This window comes from Chiloscyllium plagiosum, unplaced genomic scaffold, assembly GCF_037043375.1.
Source record: "Chiloscyllium plagiosum isolate Xiang-an unplaced genomic scaffold, Cpla_swu_hap1 HiC_scaffold_39, whole genome shotgun sequence".
NCBI classification, from domain to species: domain Eukaryota; kingdom Metazoa; phylum Chordata; class Chondrichthyes; order Orectolobiformes; family Hemiscylliidae; genus Chiloscyllium; species Chiloscyllium plagiosum.
In genome coordinates, this window is record NW_028270177.1 from 10,964,820 (window position 1) to 10,986,144 (window position 21,325).

Sequence of the window (21,325 nt, forward strand, 5' to 3'; positions counted from 1 at the left end):
GAGGGGCACATCAGCAAAATGGTTCCTTTACTGGGAGGGAAGCCATGACCAAGAAAATGGCTTCCACACAGAGCCTCGCTCCCTCTTCAGGTGCTTTGTCTAAGAGTGCAAAGTAGGCACAGAGTGACACCCTGTGTCTGCACATAGTTCGTGAGCAATGCACCAAGCAAAATGTGAGGTGGTGGATGCTCCCTGACTTTCACAGCTGGAAGACCCAAAGAAAGGCAGAATGATGACTCCGAGGGAAGTCCTTCCACACAGTTGAATTGTGCCAGTGCTACCAATCTAAGAAATTGAGATGTTTTACAAGCGGCCCATCCCCACCTGTCCCAAATCCCTTGGGAAACAGAATCTCAGATATCCAAAGGCAAAATACTGCAGGAGCTAAAAATCTGAAACAAAACACAGAAAATGCGAGAGAAACTCAGCCGGTCTGGCAGCATCCATAGAGAAGGAAAGAGGGTAAACATATCAAGTCTGTGGGACTGTTCTTCTGAACGCCTAGAGAGAGGTCAGACTGTACTCGAAACACTAACTCTGTTGCTAAGATGTTGCCAGACCTGCTGGAGTTTCTCCAGCATTCTCTGTGTTATTTTAGACATTGAGCCCAGCATGTATATCAGCATGCTGCTGACTGTCACATCAAGGCTCATTAACACAAATGCAACATGCCTTTGAAGAGCTGGGAGTATCTACTATATGACCCATGCTGGAGCTGACTGGAGGGGTCGAATGGCCTACTCCTGGTTTCTATTTCTGGTATTTCCATGTATGAAGAAACCAACAACCAGAGATACAGACCCAGATATTAAGGAAGCAGTATTTAGAGATAATAGGAAGACAAGTGATCAATAAATCGCTTCTATGTGGTGCCTTCAGTAACAATAACATATTCATTTGCAGTTCACAGGGACGCAGACTGAGAATAATTGGCATTAACCAAAGGGGCATTAACTTTAGGATAGTTCAGCATAGAGATCACTTTTAAGGAGCAACTGAACAACAGCAAAGGAGCTGGTGAGATTTAGGGAGGAAATCCTGGAGCTCGGGATGATAGCTGACAGAAGACACAGCAACCATTAGTGAAGGAAATGTTACAGCTAAGGGAAGGGTGATCAATTTCAGAAAAATGACTCGTTACAAAAATGTATGTAACAAGGAATAATAGACAAACTTTGTCTTCTATGCAGTCAGCAATATTGCAAAATGAGTTCCAGTTCACGAGTGACTTTGCTAAGTTAATTTATGTACAGTATCTGAGCTCACTGGATTTCTCATCAGTTTGACGCTGAACCATTGAGAGGACTCATTTTGACTCAGTCAAACCTTGTTATAGCTAAGTCGTGCTATCATGTCAACTAACTGACTAAAACATACAGAGTCCACTTAATGAAGGTCCCCCAAGATACAGTGCATGGTGTATGAAATAATTTCAGAAGCTGGTATCCAATAACCAAGTCACCCTTTATTTACCCGTGGAGAATCCTTGAACTGACCCAGCTCCCTCAGAGCCAGCTCTCAGAGTGAGCAGGACCTCTGACATTGCTGTTCCTGTGAATTCTTTCATGGTGATACCTTCCAGAAAGAGAGGTCAGTGCCATGACTAGCATCAGCAGGCCATGCGTAGACCCTCAGTAACACCCCCACTGCTTGAAACTTCAGGAGAATATCGAACATTGGAGAAAATGCTGAGGGGCATTAGAGAAGGTAGATAAAGAGAAACCTTTCACCTCTCTGGGAAAAAAATGGGGCGGTGTAGTGGCTCAGTGGTTAGCACTACTGCCTCACAGCACCAGGGACCAAGGTTCAATTCCAGCCTCAGATGACTGTGTGGGGTTTGCACGTTCTCCCAGTGTCTGCGTGGGCTTCCTCCGGGTGCTCTGGTTTCCTCTTACAATCCAAAGACGTGCAGATCAGGTGAAATGGCCATTACAAATTTCCCCTAGTGTTAAGCGCATTAGTCAGGGGGTAGGGGAATGGGTCTCGGTGAGTTACTCTTCGCAGGGTTGATGTGGACCTGTTGGGCCAAAGAGCCTGTTTCCACACTGTAGGTAATCTAATCTTATCTTATGAGTCAATAACCAGGGGTACAGGTAAAGACATTCACCACCTACTCCATACATTCCTCCTCCCACCCTTGAGTACAGACCGATATGCTAGAACAGGTTGATGTTAGGGAGGAGGATGTGATGGAAATTTTGAAAACTGTAAGGGTAAATAAATCCCCTGGACCAGACGAGATGTACCCATGGTTACGACAGGAAGTGACAGAATAGATTGCTGTGCCTTTGACAATGATGTTTGCTTCCTCACTGTCCACTGGAGTAGTGCTAAATAATTGGGGGTGGCAAATGTTGTTCCCTTGTTCAAGGGAGGGAATAGGAATAACCCTGGGAATTACAGACCAGTCAGTCAATCTCACGTCTGTAGTGGGCAAAATATTAGAGAGGATTCCGAGAGACAGGATTTATGATTACTTGGAAAACCATAGTTTGAGTACAGACAGTCAGCATGGCTTTGTAAAGGGCAGGTCATACCTCACAAACTTTATTGAATTAATTGAGGATGTAACAAAACACGTTAATGAATTTAGAGCAGTGGGTGTGGTGTACATGGATTTTTGCAAGCGTTTGATAAGGTATGCTCATTCAGAAAGTAAGGAGGCATAGAATACAGGGAAATTTAGCTGTCTGGATACAGAATTGGCTGGCCCATAGAAGTGAGAGGGTGGTGGTAGTTGGAAAGTATTCAGCCTGGAGCTCGGTGACCAGTGGTGTTCTACAGGGATCTGATCTGGGACCTCTGCTCTTTGTGATTTTTATAAATGACTTGGATGATGAAGTGGAAGGGTAGGTTTGTAAGTTTGCTGATGACATGAAAGTTGGTGGAATTGTGGATAGTGGGAGGGCTGTTGTAGGTTGCAACAGGACATTGACAGGATGCAGAACTGGGCTGATAAATGGCAGATAGATAGAGTTCAATCTGAAAAAGTATGAAGTCATTCACTTTGGAAGGTTGAATTTGAATGCAGAATACAGGGTTAAAGGCAGGATTCTTGGCAGTGTGGAGGAAGAGAAGGATCTTGGCTCCAGGTCCATAGGTCTCTTAAAATTGTCACCCAAGTTGATAGGTTTGTTAAGAAGGCATGTGGTGTGTTGGCTTTCATTAGCAGGGGAATTGAGTTTAAGAGCCATGAGGTTATGCTGCAGCTCTATACAATCCTGGTCAGACCACACTTGGAATAGTGTGTTCAGTTCTGGTCACCTCATTATAGGAAAAATGTGGAAGCTTTAGAGAGGGAGCAGAGGAGATTTACCAGGATGCTGCCTGGATTGGAGGGCATGTCTTATGAAAAAAAAGGTTGAGGGAGCTAAGGTTTCTCTCATTGGAATGAAGGAAGATGAGAGGTGACTTGATAGAGGTGCACAAGATGTTGAGGCGTAGATAGAGTAGATAGCCAGAGACTTTGTCCCATGACAGAAAGGTCTGTTACAAGGGGCATAATTTTAAGGTGATTGGAGGAAGGTTTAGGGGAGATGTCAGGGGTAGGGTCTTTACTTAAAGAATGATGGGTGCGTGGAATGCACTGCCAGCATTGGTAGTAGAGTCAGATACATTAGAGACATTTAAGCGACTCTTGGATAGGCACATGGAACATAATGCAATGAAGGGTATGTAGGTTAGCCTGATCTTAGAGTGGGATAAAAGGCCGACTCAACATTGAGGGCCAAGGGGCCTGTCCTGTGCTGTACTTTTCTATGTTCGAACACAACAATCACTGTTTTCCAACTCCTTTCAGTTCTGAAGAAAGGTCATACCGGATTTGAAACATTAACTCTGTTCCTCTCACCACAGAACTCTACTAGATCTGCTGAATTCCTCCAGCATATTCTGTTTTATTTTATATGATATAAAGGCACCCTGAAATATAGATGTATCCATCTCCTGGGCTGTGGCTCAGTCTGTCCTGTCTTGAGGGGAGCATTTAGATTAGATTACTTGCAGTGTGGAAACAGGCCCATCAGCCCAACAAGTCCACAGTGACCCTCCGAAGAGCGACCCACCCCTACATTTACCCCTTCACCTAACACTACAGGCAATTTAGCGCTTTGTCATTTTAACCAAATGAAACAAGACAAAAACCTTATTTCTACGGCAATGTAAAAAATTAATATTGTGGCCTTCCTAACATTTATTCTAAAACTACAGACTGTTGCCACTAGATGGTATCAAATTTCTGGTCCCAAGAATGTGATTAACCAACAGGGGAACCACTGGAAACGAGATCAGGAAAAGGCTATTAGTGAACACAGGAGGGCACTCTACTCCACATTAGAGAGAGAAACAGAGACAGAGCAAACATCTCAGTGTGAACAGACTCAGAGTTAACCAGTTTGGTTATTAGCTCAGTTTAATGTTCCTCAATATAAAAATCATGGGTAATCCCTGAAGTGAATCTTCAACAAAGACACTTTAAGTAACCTCAGAGAGGAGTGAAATTAAACTCTTCAAAATAACGCCAAGTCAATATAGGCATGGTGGTAGGCCATTCAGTCCCTCTTGAGTTCACCATTCTAGATTGAGGCTGATCACTGAACCAAATTATCTACATATCCTTCAATGTCATTCATATCTAGAAATCCATCTCTTGAATGTAATTATTAATGGAGTCTCTGTAACCCCCTGGGGTAGGCAATTCCAAAAATCCACCCTCCCACCGAGTGGAGAAAACAATGTGCCATGTAACACCTTCATACCATGAACCAGGTGAGAGGTTGATTAAAGGGGGAAGAGTCATTTCAATCCCAGTAGTGTGTTTTTATTTCAATAGGATGCGGGTGTCACTGGCTGGGCCGCCATTTATTGCCTGTCCCTAATTACCCTGGAGAAGGTGGTGGTGAGCTGCAGTTCTTGGGTTACTGACACACACTCAGTGCTGTTAGGGTCCGAGTTCAGAGATTTTGACCCAGTGACAGTGAGGTCATGACTATATGATTCCAGGTCAAGTGGGTATGCGGCTTAGAGGGGAACTTGCTGCTGGTGGTGTTCCCATGCCTCTGCTGCCTAGTGTTAGATTATTAAATAAAAGTTAAATTGTGTAATGTGGCTAAATCCAGAAAACCAATTACTCCTTACAGCACTATAGTTGATTTAAGGCCATGGGCCCTGCTGCTTCTGCAGGTTTCTGTGCTCCATGTCCCCATGATGGAGGCTTCAATCTGCAATTTGAGAGGGTGAGGGTACAATCGGAAGTGACAATATTTCTGTTGAATAAAGGGAACTATGGAGCTATTAACGATATAGAAGATGGTATCAGCAATAACATTAGCAAATTTGCTGATGATACTAAGTTGGGTGGCAGGGTGAAATGTGAGGAGAATGTTAGGAGATTACAGGGTGACCTGGACAGGTTAGGTGAGCGGTCAGAGGCATGGCAGATGCAGTTTAATGTCGATAAATGTATGGTTATCCACTTTGGTGGCAAGAACAGGAAGGCAGATTACTACCTAAATGGAATCAATTTAGGTAAAGGGGCAGTACAATGAGATCTGGGTGTTTTTTAGTACACCAGTCAATGAAGGTAAGCATGCAGGTACAGCAGGTAGTGAAGGCGGCTAATAGCATGCTGGCCTTCATAACAAGAGGGATTGAGTATAGAAGCAAAGAGGTTCTTCTGCAGCTGTACAGGGCCCTGTTGAGACCGCATCTGGGATATTGTGTGCAGTTCTGGTCTCCAAATTTGAGGAAAGACATTCTGGCTATTGAGGGAGTACAGCGTAGGTTCACGAGGTCAATTCCTGGAATGGCGGGACTACCTTACGCTCAAAGACTGGAGCGACTGGGCTTGTATACCCTTGAGCTTAGAAGACTGAGAGGGGATCTGATTGAGACATATAAGATTATTAAAGGATTGGACACTCTGGAGGCAGGAAACATGTTTCCGCTGATGGGTGAGTGCCGAACCAGAGGACACAGTTTAAAAATACGGGGTAGACCATTTAGGACAGAGATGAGGAGAAACTTCTTCACCCAGAGAGTGGTGGCTGCGTGGAATGCTCTGCCCCAGAGGGCAGTGGAGGCCCAGTCTCTGGATTCATTTAAGAAAGAGTTGGATAGAGCTCTCAAGGATAGGGGAATCAAGGGTTATGGAGATAAGGCAGGAACAGGATACTGATTAAGGATGATCAGCCATGATCATATTGAATGGTGGTGCAGGCTTGAAGGGCAGAATGGCCTACTCCTGCACCTATTGTCTATTATTTATGACCTATTGCCCACACCCCAGGCAGATCAGGATAGAGAATGATGTTGCAATTCTCATAGCCTTACTTCATCTGCATCACTGCAATTGGCCCTAGGCTATTGCTGCACTGTATCGCAGTTGTGAGTGGGCTCTATGTCGAGCAGGGGACACTGCAAGCGTGCATCCCCTACCCCCACACTCTCCCATCTCCTGCATCCCACCCAGACCTCCCCAGTTCCCACACCCTCATACTCCCCCGCCCTCACCCCAGTGCTCCCACATCCCTGTCACCCCACACTCCATAGCCCTAACTCCGCCATAACGCCATCCTCCTTCACCCACCACCTAAGCTCCACCACAGCCCCCATCTCCCATCTGCTCCATACCCTCTGTGCAGTGCATAGTGAGATCTGAGGAATACTTTAAATGTCAGTTCTAGCGTCTTATGGTTTAAAAGCTCAATTATTTCAGACTAAGGGCACCACAAGACATAACTGATTGAGGTGCCCAGCCTGAAACCACTTGTCCATATTGTCTGGATTGACTATTTTAATCCCTGGGGTGAACACTAAGATTTATTCATAGGATTGAACGCAGAGACAGCACCAAACAAAACTAAATCTTCTTCACTTTGTCTTTTGTCCTTCTCTCTTTTAGGAATTCTCTTCACCACCTTGGTTTTCGGCCCAGCTTGTGGTTTCATTCTTGGTTCCCTTTGCACCAAGTTCTACGTGGATGCAGTTTTCATCGACACAAGTATGTAAGGTCATCCTGCCACTAATGTTAGGCTCTTTGTTTATTTTTGTCCCTTCCTACTTATTTCTCTCCTGTCCAATTTCCTCTGCTCCTCTCCCGCACGCCATCAACACATGAGAAAACAGTGGGATATTGCAATGACTGGTGTTCAACCCTTTCAGACAAATCTGTGTGTTACAGGCAAGGCCTGTGCATTCACACTTATACAATCACTGACACACACACACACGTGCAAATGTTATCTCTCACACAGACAGGGTCAATCACACACACACACACATTTTCCCCTGGAGCAGAAGGGATTGAGGGAGGGCATGACTGAGATGGATAAAATTATGAGGGGCATAGACAGGATGAAACTTTGCCACTTGGCGGAGGGTTCCATGACTGGGGGATGTAGATTTGACGGACAGGAGATTTAGAGGGGATGGGAGGCAAAACATCACCCTGGTACTGGTGGAAATCTGGAACACACTGCATGTTAAGGGTGATAAAGGCACAAACCATCATCACATTTAAGAAGTATTTAGAAGTGTGCTTACAGTGGTAAAGCACAGATGATGGTGGGTCACAAGCTGGAAAATGGGGTTAGAATAGTTAAGTGGTTGTTTTTGCAGCACAGACATGGTAGACCAAAAGGGCCTTTTTCTGTGGCATAGATCTCTCAGACTCTATGACACACACACACACATACTCAGACAAATTACTTACACACACAGATCCCATGTGTCCATTTATATATGTGCATATTATAGGACACCATATGTTTTGTATATATACGCACCAAAATAAATTGATTTCATTTGACATTACTTTTCCCCACACTCTGCTGTGTTTAGTTTGTTCTGTATGGATACCATGTTGGCTTTAGATGTCCCCATTTGAATAGATTTGAATTTAATGGAGCTTCCAGTAATCTGCTGGAGAAATTTAGAGTTTTTTTGAGATTTTGCTAGTTTTAGAATGGAAAGCCAGTTGATGGACTGACCTTTGGAGAAAGCTGCATTAACAGGTATTATTTGGGAGAGTACAGTTATAATCAAGAGTGTTTTGGTGTGTATGTGGAGTGCCTTTAGAGGTTTCTCACTGTTTGTGGTCTCCTGGATGGTCCTGATTATCCATGGTAATCAGGCAGTGCTGAGGAAAGGATTAGAATAATATTTCTGACCAAACAAGTTTGTGAAATGCCCAAGAATTTGCACACCTCTGCCAAAGCACTGTTCTCGGGCATGTTGTGTGATCTTAGCAGCACCACTGTCCCAAGCCATTGGAGATTGTAGAAACCTCTCAGTTGGGAACAAGGGATCAGTCCGTCTGCAAGGATGGTGGAGAGTTTGTTGCGGATTTGAAATCATTATCACAAAACGGACATTGAACTTGGCATCTTCCTGCTCCATCTCATACCATTTGGTACATTTGAGGAGTATAGGCACAGAATTTGAGAGGGTGTATTCTAGAATTTGGTCATAGCCAGTTAAAACCAAAGTGAGGGTTACAGAAGAGGAGAGGTTTGGAGGAGGGGTGTAGAGATCTCAAAGCATGTTACAGAAGTAGGGATGGGCAGGGCCATGGAGGTGGATGAACATGAGGATGACAATTTTCAGTGAGTTCTGGGTGGAATGGGAGCTAATGCTGAATGGCCAACCAAGTTCACAGCAGAAACTGCCCAGGGCAACCTGTTCTGGTCTCAGTGACACAATGACTCAGGTTATGTACCGAGAAGTGAAAACTCTCACACGGAAGGGTAAATGTTTAACGAAATACTGTGAGGATAGGATTTGATTGCTGCTTTTGAGTGTCATACCATTTGTTGCAGGTAAACTGGACATTTCTCCTGAGGACCCTCGCTGGATCGGAGCTTGGTGGGGGGGCTTCCTGCTCTGTGGTGCTTTGCTCTTCTTCTCAGCTCTCTTCATGTTTGGGTTCCCGCAGTCGCTGGCTATCAAGGGTGACCGGATCCCAGAGAGTGAACAGGCCATGCTTCCACAGAATATCCCACAGGAATTTGAGAGACCGAAGCCCAGCAATGGAGTAGCAGAGCACCTCCATCCGTCCAGCACCACTTCCTGTTTCCAACAGCTGAGAGGTCAGTCAGGACACATCCATCACCCACCCCATTTCTCATTTGGTGTGTGTCTGCTCCCATCCAGTGGGGCAAAAATTGGATGTGATGTACATTAAGCCCCTGCTCACCCAAATAAGCTTCTCTAAATCATAGGGGAAAATTTTTTTTAAAAACCAATAAAAAGGACATCTTAGACAAGATAGATTTTTAAAAGTCTAAATGTATACAGAACCCTCTTTACAAATTTTTCTTTTCAAAAAAAAAAGTTTCTATTTACATACTTTTTAAAAACTTGCACACGTTCTTGTGGAGAAATCTCTCCAGATTCTGAAGAAAGCTTTGGTACAAGTTTTGCTTTTGCCCTTCGTCATTTCAGTGAGACTGTCCGGGAGATGAGGGGAGCATCAGCACAGCTGTGATACTTCCACAGTCAAATACCCTCAACTTCACCCTCACCACTCTACCAGCTCCCTATAGAGTGGGTACCATAGCAGATGATGCAGATCCCATTGGAAAGATATGCCAGTGGGTGATGGTCTGGGGAGAGTGCAAACCAGTGGGTTCTGCTCAGTTCCCAATCTCTCTGAAGTCCTGCCATGTCACTTTGCAGACAAGAGCAGGGGATCCATTCAGAACCATGGTGACTGACTCTCTCTGGCCTCTTCGCTCCAATCCTCTCAGACTCCATTAGCCTTCCCAATGGATGAGATGTCAAAGGGAACTCAGAGGCCAGACACCAATCTCAGGTCTTGCATTGATATCTTTGTCTTTAATTTGTATTGCCATTCTTTCGATTCAATTCACCTTCCAAAAGTCTTGTAGCTACAGAAAAAGCCTTGGTTTCCGTGCAGTGTACCAAGGAATGTTTCCAACCCATAACCCAGCCTGGTGTGTCTCGGGGGAGCACTGCCCCCTTCAGGTCAGAAAGTCATAGCTTCAGTCACCAATCCAGAGGCATGGGTATGCCCCCTTTCCAGTGCAGTGCTGACAGCATGCTGCATTATTGGAAGTGCCATGTTTCAATCAAGTTGTTAAAATCAGTTCATGTTGGCTCCTCTGAAGCTTGGAAGTGGTGCTATTACAAAGAGGAACAGGGAGTTCTGTCCAATGTTTGTTCCTTAACCAACCCAAAATCTGCTCATTTACTTCACTGCTCAATGCAGCTGGCACATTTCCTATCCAGCAGTGAATACACATTATTTTATGAATTTTGGAGGTCATGAAAGTCACTATACCATCGAACCATTTTCTTCCTTTCAAATCTGCTCAACTGTTTTTAGTGATGTCAACTTGAGGTGTACCTTCTTTTTGTTTTAGAATCCCTACAGTGTGGAAACAGGCCATTTGGCCCAACAAGTCCACACTGACTCTCCGAACACTATCCCACCCAGACCCATTCCCCTACCCTATTACTCTACACTTATAGCTAACTAATGCATGTAACCTACACATCCCTGAACATTATGCTCATGGGATATTGGCATCACTGACTGGGCTAGCATTAATTGTCCAACCCTAATTGCTCTCGATAGTGGTGGACAACTGCTTTATTAAAATCGCTGCAGTCCTTGGAGTCCTTGCTAACATCCCCACCCAGCTGCAGTGCTGTTAGGAAGAGAGGTCATGGGGAACGGGTAGATCTCAACAGCCCTTCTTCATAACAGTGCCATGAGTTTGTGTTCTGTTTTATTCATTCATGAGACAAGGGTGTCACTGTCTAGGCCAACATTTATCGTCTATTCCTAATTGCCCAGAGGGCAGTTAGGTTAACCACATTGCTGTGGGTCTAAAGTCACATGTAGACCAGACCAAGTAAGGATGGCAGTTTCCTTCCCTAAAGGATATTAGTGAACCAGATGAAGTTTTCGAACAATCTACAATGGTTTCATGGTCATCACTAGACTTTTAATTCCAGGTGTTTATTGAATTCAAGTTCCACCATCTACTGTGTCATGATTTGAACCCAGGTCCCCAGGACATTGTGTCCACCTCAGTGGTTAGAAGGGGCCCTGGTTTAGCATCTGTGAACTTCGGCCCTCTGATGAAGGGCCAGTGTTTATCCTGTGTATTGGTCAGGTCCTGTGTAATGGGGAAGATGGAATCCTGAGGAATAGGAAATGTAGAGATTGTGACGTTTGCTGTCATATTGGCAATGATTAATAATCTTGTCTCTGGGCAGAGGGATTGGAGGGTCTGACAAAGGGAGAGGCTGAACAGGCTGGGGCTATTTTCCCTGGAGCGTCGGAGGCTGAGGGGTGACCTATTGGAGGTTTATAAAATCATGGGAGGCATGGAAAAGGTAAATAGAGAAGGTTTGTTCCTCAGGGTGGGGGGGAGTCCAAAACTAGATGACACAGATTTGCGGAGAGGGGAAAGATTTAAAGAGGATGTAAGGGGTAACCTTTTCACGCAGAGGGTGGTGTGTGTATGGAATGAACTGCCAGACGAAGTGATGGAGGCTGATACAATTACAACATTTAAAAGGCATCTGGATGGGTATATAAATAGGAAGGGTGTAGAGGGATATGGGCCAGGTGCTGGCAAATGGAACAGGATTAGGTGAGGATATTTAGTTGGCATGTTCAAGTTGGACCCCAAGGTCTGGTTCCATGGTGTATGTCTATATGTCTCTATGACCTGACCACCTGGGTTTATTTTTCCCTGTTGCAGTGATTCCAAAGGTGACCAAGCACTTGTTGTCAAACCCAGTGTTTACGTGTATCGTTCTCGCTGCCTGTATGGAGATTGCTGTTGTCGCAGGATTTGCTGCCTTCCTGGGCAAATACCTCGAGCAGCAGTTCAACCTTTCAGCCTCTTCCGCCAATCAGCTTCTGGGTAAGTGAGACCATTTGACTGTCTGTCCTGCCAAGCACTTGGCTCACGAATGTCAATTCTCCTGCTCCTCGAATGCTGCCTGTCCTGCTGTGCTTTTCCAGCATTGCACTTTTTGACTCCCGAAGTTGAATAGCTGTTGACATTAGGTGGCTCAGTGGTTGGCACTGCTGCCTCACAGCGCTAGGGACTTGGGTTCAATTCCACCCTCAGGCTACTCCTGTGTGGAGTTTGCACATTCTCCCCTGTCTGTGTGGGTTTCCTCTGGGTGCTCTGGTTTCCTCTCACAATCCAAAGGTGTACAGGTTGGGTGGATTAGCCATGCTTAAAATAATTGTCTTGTAGTGTCCAGGGATGTGTCTGTTAGGTTGGTTAAATCATGGTTAAAAACCCCATGTGGGATGATGGGTTTGGGTTGCCCTTTTAATGGGCTGAATGGCCTATCTTTGCACTGGAGGGATCCTTGATTATGGAGTGGCTGCCTGTTTAAGGCTGTGATGAGGATAATCTTTTATTCTCTCAGACAGCTCTTATGAACAGATAGAGTAGGCCATAAGCGAAGGAGTAGGCCATTCAGCCCCTCAAACCTGCTCCAACATTCTATTAAGATCATGGCTGATTTGATAGTAACCTCTCATCCACATTCTTACATATCCCCAATAACTTTTCACCCCCCCCCCCCCCCCCCCGCCGCCTTGCTTAACAATACTGCAACTTCCATGACCTTAAAAACATTCAAGGGCTCTGCGTTTAGCACCTTTTCAGGAAGAACTCCTGTTGAGACTCAACACTGTTCAAAAGAATTTCACCTCATCTATTTGTTATTTTTAACCAGTGACTCCTTAGCCGTAGATCCATCCTGTCCTCACCTACCCTGCCAAGACCTTGTAGGTTTCAATGAAATGTCCTATTGCTGTTCTTCTCAACTTCAGCAGGCACCAGCACAAAGAATTGCACAGGGCTAGGCTTGTATCTGAGAAATAATAGCAATATGCTGTGGTTGCTGGATATCTGAAACAAGCACAGTGAATAGAGGAGAAACTCAGCAGGCCTGGCAGCATCCAGAGAGAGAAAACAGGGTTAACGTTTCAAGTCTAGTGACAGTTTTCAGAATCTCCACAGATGCTGCCAGAACAGCTGAGTTTCTCCAATATTCTGTGTTGTTTGTTTTGGATTTCTAGCACCGTCCGCCTTTTTGTTTTTATTCCTGCGGACAACAAGTTACCCCTATCCAACTTTTCCACAGAAGGTAACATTACCCCACCTCCCTCTCGCTGCAGGTACGGGTTGAGGAAATCTCTTCTGAACTACCTGCAATGTATTTGTATTCTTCCTCACATAAAAGGTGACTAACACTGTACACAATACTCCAGATGTGGTCTCAGCTGCGCCCCGTGTAACTGAGGCGTAACTTTTTCACATTTGTATTCAATTCCTCTCGCAATAACTGACAACATTCTATTAGCATTCCTAATTACTTACTAGTCAATATTTGAAATTCTCTTCCTCAGGACCAGTGGAGACTTGGTCATTGAATACATTGGGACTGGGTTAGGCAGATTTTTGATCCAAGATTTTCAGGGGGACCAAACAAGAAGCTGGAGTTGGGGCCATAGTCAGATTAGCACGATCTCATCAAATGACAGAGCATCCTACTCCTGCTCTGAATTTTATATCCTGTTTTTATGTCCTGCTGAAATTAGGGAGGAGAGTTTATCCTGTTCCCTGAACTTCCTCTGCTACAAGCTGCTAACACTGTTAAAATAGATGCTGCTGAGTGTATTATGAATGTTATAGCTCTTACACTAATTAACAATGACTATCTTTGCTAGTGTCATGCCATTGTGATTGTACAAATGTGAACATCAGCAACAATGACATACATGTGTATTCCCTTGATCTTCTATCACTTGTGTTCACTCGAGCAGTGCCAGCAAATGAAAGAGATGTGAACAGTTGTGCACATTCCTGGGTCTTCGTGCCCTTGCAACCCCCAATTTCCAAAGTGTCAACACCATGCCACATGGAGGAGACTGGTGTGGGGCATCAGTACTGGTGTTGTTCAGCTGGGCAGAAAGTTTCTTCTGCTGTAACATCAACGTAATTTTTTCTTGCACCTGATGTGAGCTGTCTCCTGTCATGAGAGAAAGGGAAGATACACATTTCAGAGCTCCAGTAGCTTCAGGATAGAGATGTGAGATTGCCTTTTGTCATATCACAATGGGACTTAATGGAGCTTGACAACTGGGTAGTTTAAAGTTCAGATGAAGCAAATGTCTCCTGTGTATTAATTATGAATATCATTGTGCTGATAGGATTATGTGTCTTTAATATTTATGTGCTGTCATTTGTGTTCTGTTATCTTCACAATGGTTTAACTGGGAAATGTACTGTTCATGTTACCTGAACTACACAGAGACACCAAGCTGAGCACAGGTTGGTCTCTGTCACTCCCTGTAGGGAGATAGATACTCACGCAGAACACTTTCCACTGATCATGTACCTGTTTGGAAGTTGGGCAAGGCTAGAATATTAACACAGTTAACACTCTTGCATCTTGGCCTCTCACTGTGCTACAACCTCCACCTTCTCTCCCTTCAAGTCTCAAGGACGCCGTTTTGAGTGCACCTCTCGTTTCATCACCAGGTCTGGCCAGAAAACACCAATCACAATCACCTCTGTCCAAAACAAAACATTGATAGTCTTGGCATTCATGGGAAGTTGCTGGCTGGACCAACAATTATTGTTCATCCTTAGCTGCCCTCGAGAGAGAGTGGTTTCTGAGTTGTCCTGCTTGAACTGCAGCAGTCCTTGGGTGAAGGATGTTCCAGAATATTCCAGGGTTTTGACCAAAACATAACCTGAATTCTGCAGATTCTGAATGAATTCCACTCCAGTACCAATCTGAACATCTGCTGTCTTTTAGTTAACTCTCAACAGCTCCAATTTTAAATTCTCATTCTCTTATTCAAACCCCTTTCTTGGGTTAGTGTGGATTTTATCTTTGCAACTCTGCACCACATCCTGAAACATTTTCCTTCATTGAAGGTGCTGATAACTTCTTTTATTAAGACGAGGAGGAGGAAGAGAATTTTTTGCATGGAGTGTAGTCAGGTTGTGGAATGCACACAGTCTGACAGTGTGGTAGATGTAGGTTCACTTGTCGCTTTCAAAAAAGTAGTGAATAATGGTTTGCTGATAAATACCTTTCAGGGCTGCAGGGAAAGGGTGAGTAACTGAGACTTGCTGATTTGCTCTTGTAGAGAAGCAGCACAGACATAAGGGGCTGAATGGCCTTTTTCTGAGCTGTAGCCATTCCATATTTGAAGGACTGTAGCATAGACCAACAAACTTGAATGGGGAAAATGAACCGCAAAGTCAAAGAGATGTAGAGCAGTTATGAGGGATAAAATTTCAAGGACAGAGGATTTCAGAGCACTGACAATAAAATAGTGGATCAGAAGCCAAGATCAATCTGGAGTTGCAGAAAACAAGAGCGTGTTTTGGACAGAGATAGTTATGGAAGGCATAATGAGTTTCAGGATTGAGAAAACAGTATTGTTTGCAGGGAACTTCCAGAGTTAATATTTTTGAGGGTGAAATAGTCAAATATATTTTAATAAAAGCTGGGAATCAGAGATTATTATTGATCTGAGCCATGCCTTGAAGAAACGCTGAGGGTAATTCACAGGTCACTTGTTAGAACAGGTAATGAGAGAGACCGTGTGAGCATTCAGCTGATTATAGGTGATCTTGAGTTGTACACAACCTTCAAACTATTTGTACTTTCATTGTCAGACAGTTTCAGTGTATATTCTATTTCCATTCACAGAATGGAAAGTTGGAACAAGGTTATTTTTTATAAAGAGCTATCAAACTCCTTGGATCAGTGTGTACAACATATTCTGAAATCTCTGCCCCACAAGATGTGGTACAACTAAGTCTACAAATAGAAATGGTCTCTCTCTCTCTCAGTCTTTCTCTCTCTCCCCCCTAAATGCCGCTTTCTCGCTCCCTCTTTCTCTCAGCTGTAATCAACATTCAAGAGTGTTCAGGTTCCAAATACCAACAAACCTCTAGAAGATATATAAAAAAAGAAACAATGAATATTTCACCCCACTCAAAATATTTGAAGAGTCTGGAACTCAATTGAGTCAGATTGCAGCATTTTAGCGTAAAACTATTCCTGACAAATTTAAGTGTGACACTAGACACTAACATTTGGAAGAGACAAGTCCAAATGGAACATCCAACTACCTTATACGGTCATCCTCCTGATCTGTGAGATACACCCGAACATTAAAAACAGAGATCATTAAGAAAGAAGGAATCTTCAAATAACAATTTAGGAAGTGAATGGTTAGTTTCACCAACAGATTAATAAAGGCAAACAAGGAAATCCAAACTAATACACAAGTTGAACTATTAGTTCTCTGTACTTCAGCAAAGATCAAAAGGCAGATTGAGTTCACAGTCTCCTGACAAATTTAAGGTGTATTCAACACAACTCCATGGAAGCCACCATTATGAAGAAAGCAGCAATGTCCAAAGATGCACAATATTACCTAAAGAAATGGCCTCACTCTGGCAGGGACAATTTCCTCCTTGGAATTAAGTGTCTTACAGCTCAGACAGAATTACAGAACTCATACCATAATGAAGAAAGTCCAAGAGAATTAACTTTTTCTCAACAAATTGCCTTTCAAGTCCTAAGAGATTGCACTTAGGGAGAATAGTGAAGCCTCCAGATCATTAGAATTTGTAAAGGAGATGCGATGGCAGGAAATGCAATGTTATAAACACCTGTATAAGAATAATGCAATGACGAACAAAAGATTGGGGGAAGATAATGTCTCGGGGTCTGAAAAGGCCAATACTGATTGTAGGTAGCACTATAGCATTCAATGGTGATGCCCTGAGGACTGGTGAAAAAAAACTAAAAATTATATAAGAATCAGACTGGGACTCACCTAGCTGACTCTGTATCATGAATAGTTACAAAGATGCTATAAAATGTATTTTGTTTACTCCCCCAAAAAACTCTTGCAATTAGCCCAGAAGCTGGCTATTCTCATCCATACTCGTCTACTTGAGCCCTGAAGGACAAGATACAGGGAAGATATTGGTGATGGGACAAACAACTCTTATTTACCTTTTTCATGTAACATAGCAATGGGGTATTGAATGGAGAGCATTTATTGAACAAGAGGGCAAAAAATTGAAGACCAGGGACGAAACCAGTAACAGTGGAATAAAGTATGAGACAGGAAGTAGAGGGAAAGGGGAGGTAAGGTTAATCCAGATCAAAACTCAGGTTCCCTGTTACTGCCACTCAAACAGGTCATGAATCATTGTAGGTGAAAAACAGCAGTATCTGGAATCTTTTCTTGCGCACATGCTTTGCAGCAGCTGACAATGGGGAGCAGCAACCCCTAAACTGGTTACTCCTCCTCTTCCCAGCCCAGTGTCACTGAGGCCAGTTCTCCCAAAACTGCCCCTACCAGCCTGGCATCACTTAACTCAGCATAAGTCCTGGAGCATGCACTCGTTCAGTGTGGCAGGGGAGGACAGGGTTAGGGCAGTGTTCGATGCTATCGCAGCACAGAGGGCCTTTGTTTTATTGTTTCTATTTGTGAAGGCATCAGTAACAAGAGGCAAAGGTTTAAAATAATGAACCAAAAAAGCAAAAGTGACATGAGAACAAGTTTTCTCATGTAGTATGGGATTTAAGACCATTCGGCGCAGCCATTTTGGCGCGGACTGTTTGGCGCAGCCTATTTTGCCACAGATCCATTTAGGCACAGAACTATTTTGGCGCAGATATACGGTAGTCATCAACGAAAATCAACATAATAGAATTATTAAATGGGTAGTTTCCAGTAGTTTGTAGTTATTATTAAAATAACTAGTCATCAAAGAAAAACATCCGTAGAGGGAACTTTACAAGTAATTAACGAGTGCCTAGAAAATTTGTCAGAAGCTTGCCTAACGACAGAGTGCTGAAGAAAATGGTTCGTAGGACAAAGGAAAAAAATTGCTGCTTACCCTGTAAATCCAAGAAATTTAGAAGAACTTGTAATTCCAGATAGCTTTAAAACATTCTGTTATTGAATATAATGAAGAACAATTTTTACTAGCCAACAGCGGTAGCACCACCTGCAGAATTCTTATATTTGGAAGAAAAAGAATGCCGAGTTTCTGAAACAGTTATATGATGGAACATGCAAAATTTCCCCACCTCTATTTTCACAAGTTTATATAATTTTAGGGGAAATACATAAAAGTGTGTTCCCACTGTTGTATGCATTACTCCCAAATAAGTTACGAACAACATATGATAAATTATTTGAAATGGTTCTGGAAATACAGCCTGAATACTGCCCTGACATTATCAACTGTGACTTTGAACTTGTACATCTCGTAGCAGGGCACGATATTCCGTTGAAATTAAAGAAATTCAGGGAATTTAAATGAGTTATATTTTCTTTTTTTTTAGAAATTTTGAGGAACCACGGTTAGGTATGGACTATTCACAGACTAAATGCAGTTGATACACAAATAACTACAAACTACTGGAAACTACCCATTTAATAATTCTACTATTATGTTGATTTTCGTTGGTGACTACCATATATCTGCGCCAAAATAGTTCTGCACTTAAATGGGTCTGCGGCAAAATAGGCTGCGCCAAACAGGCCACGCCAAATCGCTTGCGCCAAAATGGCTGTGCCGAATGGTCCCACTCCGTGCTGGAACGTGCTGTTTGAGAGCACAGCAGAGATTGCTTGAATTCAAGCATTCAGCAGGGCACTAGGACATTGTCTGAAAAGGAAGATGCTGCAGGGTTCCTGGGAGAAGGGCACACACTGAATTGCTCATTTGGAGAGCAGGTGCAGACATTACAAGCTGAAAAACCTACATTTGTACTGTGACAATTTAGTGATTCTGACATAGGGACATAGAAGTGAGTGAAGGCCTTTCAGCCCCTCAAGTCTGCTTCATCATTTTAAATCACGGCTAATCGTCTATCCAATACACTATCTCTACACCCCTTGATGTCGTCAGTAAATCTATTTATCTCTGCCTTGAACTTATTTAATGACTGAGCGCTCACCACCCTTTGGAGTAGAGAATTCCAAATGCTCAACGCTCACTGAGTGAAGACTTTCTTCCTCATCACAATCCTAAATAGCTTGTCTTTTATTTGTCCCCTAGTTCTAGACTCCACAGTCAGAGGAAACATTCTTTTCAACATCTACTGTCTGCTCAGAGTCACAGAGCTGTCCAGCATAGAAATATACCCCTCGGTCCAACTTATTCATGCTGACCAGATATCCTAAATTAATCTCATCCCATTTGCCAGCATTTGGCTCATATCCCTCGAAAGCCTTCCTATTCATATACTCATCCAGATTCCTTTTAAATGTTGTAATTATACCAGCCTCCATCACTTCCTCTGGCAGCTCATTCCATACACACACCACCCTCTGCATGAAAATGTTGCCCTCTTAAAATCTTTCACCTCTCACTTTAAACCTATGCCCTCTAGTTTTGCATTACCCCAAGCCGGGGAAAAGACGTTGTCTATTTACCCTATCCATGCCCCTCATGATTTTATGAAACGACTATGTGGTCACCCCTCAGCCTCCGACATGAGAGAAAACAGCCCCAGCCTATCCATCCCCTCTTTAATAGCTCAAACCCTCTAACCCTGGCAACATCCTTGTAAATCTCCTTTAAGAATTTTGAAAGTTTTAATGAAATTACCTCTCATTCTTCTAAAGTCCATAGAATACACTTGTCTAGTGATCTACCATGCTTAGAATATACTCACTCAGCCTGTCTCACTTCCTTAAAGCTTCTTTGCATCATCCTAACAACTCACATTCTTATAAAGATTTTATTTTTAGACCATTCGCAAACTTGGAAGTTTTAAAATTGCCCCTATTTGCAAATTATTGATATTGATCATAAACAGTTCCAATAATAATTCTTGCAAGTACCCCATACATCACAGCCTGACAACCCAAGAATGACCCATTTATTCATACTTGCTGCTTTCTACTTGTTACCAACTTTGAACTCATGCTAGTATATCATTCCTTATCCTATGCTATTTGATTCTGCTTATTAACATTCTCTGGTATTTTATCATACATTTCCTGCAGTGTGGCAACAGGTCATTTGGCCCAACAAGTCCACACTGACCCTCCAAAGAGTAACCCACCCAGCCCCATTCCCCTACATTTCCCCGACTATTATACATAACCTAAACATCCCTGGACATTATGGGCAATTTAGCATGGCCAATCCACACTAACCTGCACTTCTTTGGACTATGGGAGGAAACCAATGCAGCTTTTGAAAATCAAAATACCCCTCAGCTGCTAATGCCTCCTAATCAACTCTGCTAGAAACATTCCGAAATAAATTCAGGTTTGTTAAACATGACTTCCTCTTCAATAATCCATGTTGTCTCTGCCCAATCAGACAATTATTTTCTAAAGACACAGCAATCAGTCTTTTAATAAAGGTTCTAGTATTTTCTCTATTTTCTCAAACATAACAGATCTGGTTTTTTTCTTCCTTGTTTCTTTTATGAGTGGGGTTACATCCGCAGCATTCCAATCTGCAGAAGCTATTAGGAAATTAAGATTTTGAAAGATGATCATCGATAAATCCATTCAGTAGCAATTTCTGTCTACACTCAAAATTGAAGGTCATCCACTTCCTAAAATGCGCCAACTTTCAGTCCCAAGTTTTTAACAGCATTAAAATCTTTTTGTTCCAGGATCCCACTAAACCTCAGGATTTTAATTATTTCTGGGAGACCTTTTGTATCTTCTCCTGTGAAGACTGAGAAGTATTTATTTAGCTTCTGTGCTATTTCTCAATTTCCTTTATAAACTCTGCCTGTAATGGAACAAATGCCTTTGTTATTTATTTTTACGTACCTATGCAAGCTTTTACAACCCATTCTTGTGATTCTTCCTATTTTTATATTCATGTTTTTTTTTCTTCATCAATTGTTTTTTGATTTCCTGACTGGATTCTAAAATTCTCAAAATCATCGGGCCTACAACGATTTTTGGCAACTTCATAAGCCCTTTCCACGTTATCCATGGCTCTTTTGCTTTTCCTGTTGGTTATTTTTGCCTTATAGAAATGTATGTTTTTTTTTATAAAAAGCATTAGTGGAGATCCAAGATGGCGGTGACCCAGTAGGTCTGAGTCTGCAGAGCTCTGCCCAAGACTCAGGCAAATTGGGGTACTCACCTTCACCTCACCTGCTAAATTGCTTAAAATTGTTTTGCCCAGCACCCTTGGCCATTCTGCATCAAACTTTAGCAGTCAGATGCTTTTTAAAATGACCAAAGGCAAAGGGTCTCACAGTTCGCAGCAGACAGGAACCCCCCCCACAGCAACGG

General features: G+C 43.0%; 1 protein-coding gene across 1 annotated transcript in view; it reads left to right on the forward strand.

The window, feature by feature from the left end:
• The window catches only part of slco3a1a (solute carrier organic anion transporter family member 3A1a), a 201,784-nt gene that overhangs the window by 136,169 nt on the left and 44,290 nt on the right, over positions 1–21,325 (forward strand). Inside the window, exons 3-5 of the mRNA XM_043677221.2 lie at positions 6,902–7,000; positions 8,817–9,086; positions 11,736–11,900. Coding sequence (XP_043533156.2) covers positions 6,902–7,000; positions 8,817–9,086; positions 11,736–11,900 — 534 coding nt within the window. The remainder of the gene's footprint in view (positions 1–6,901; positions 7,001–8,816; positions 9,087–11,735; positions 11,901–21,325) is intronic.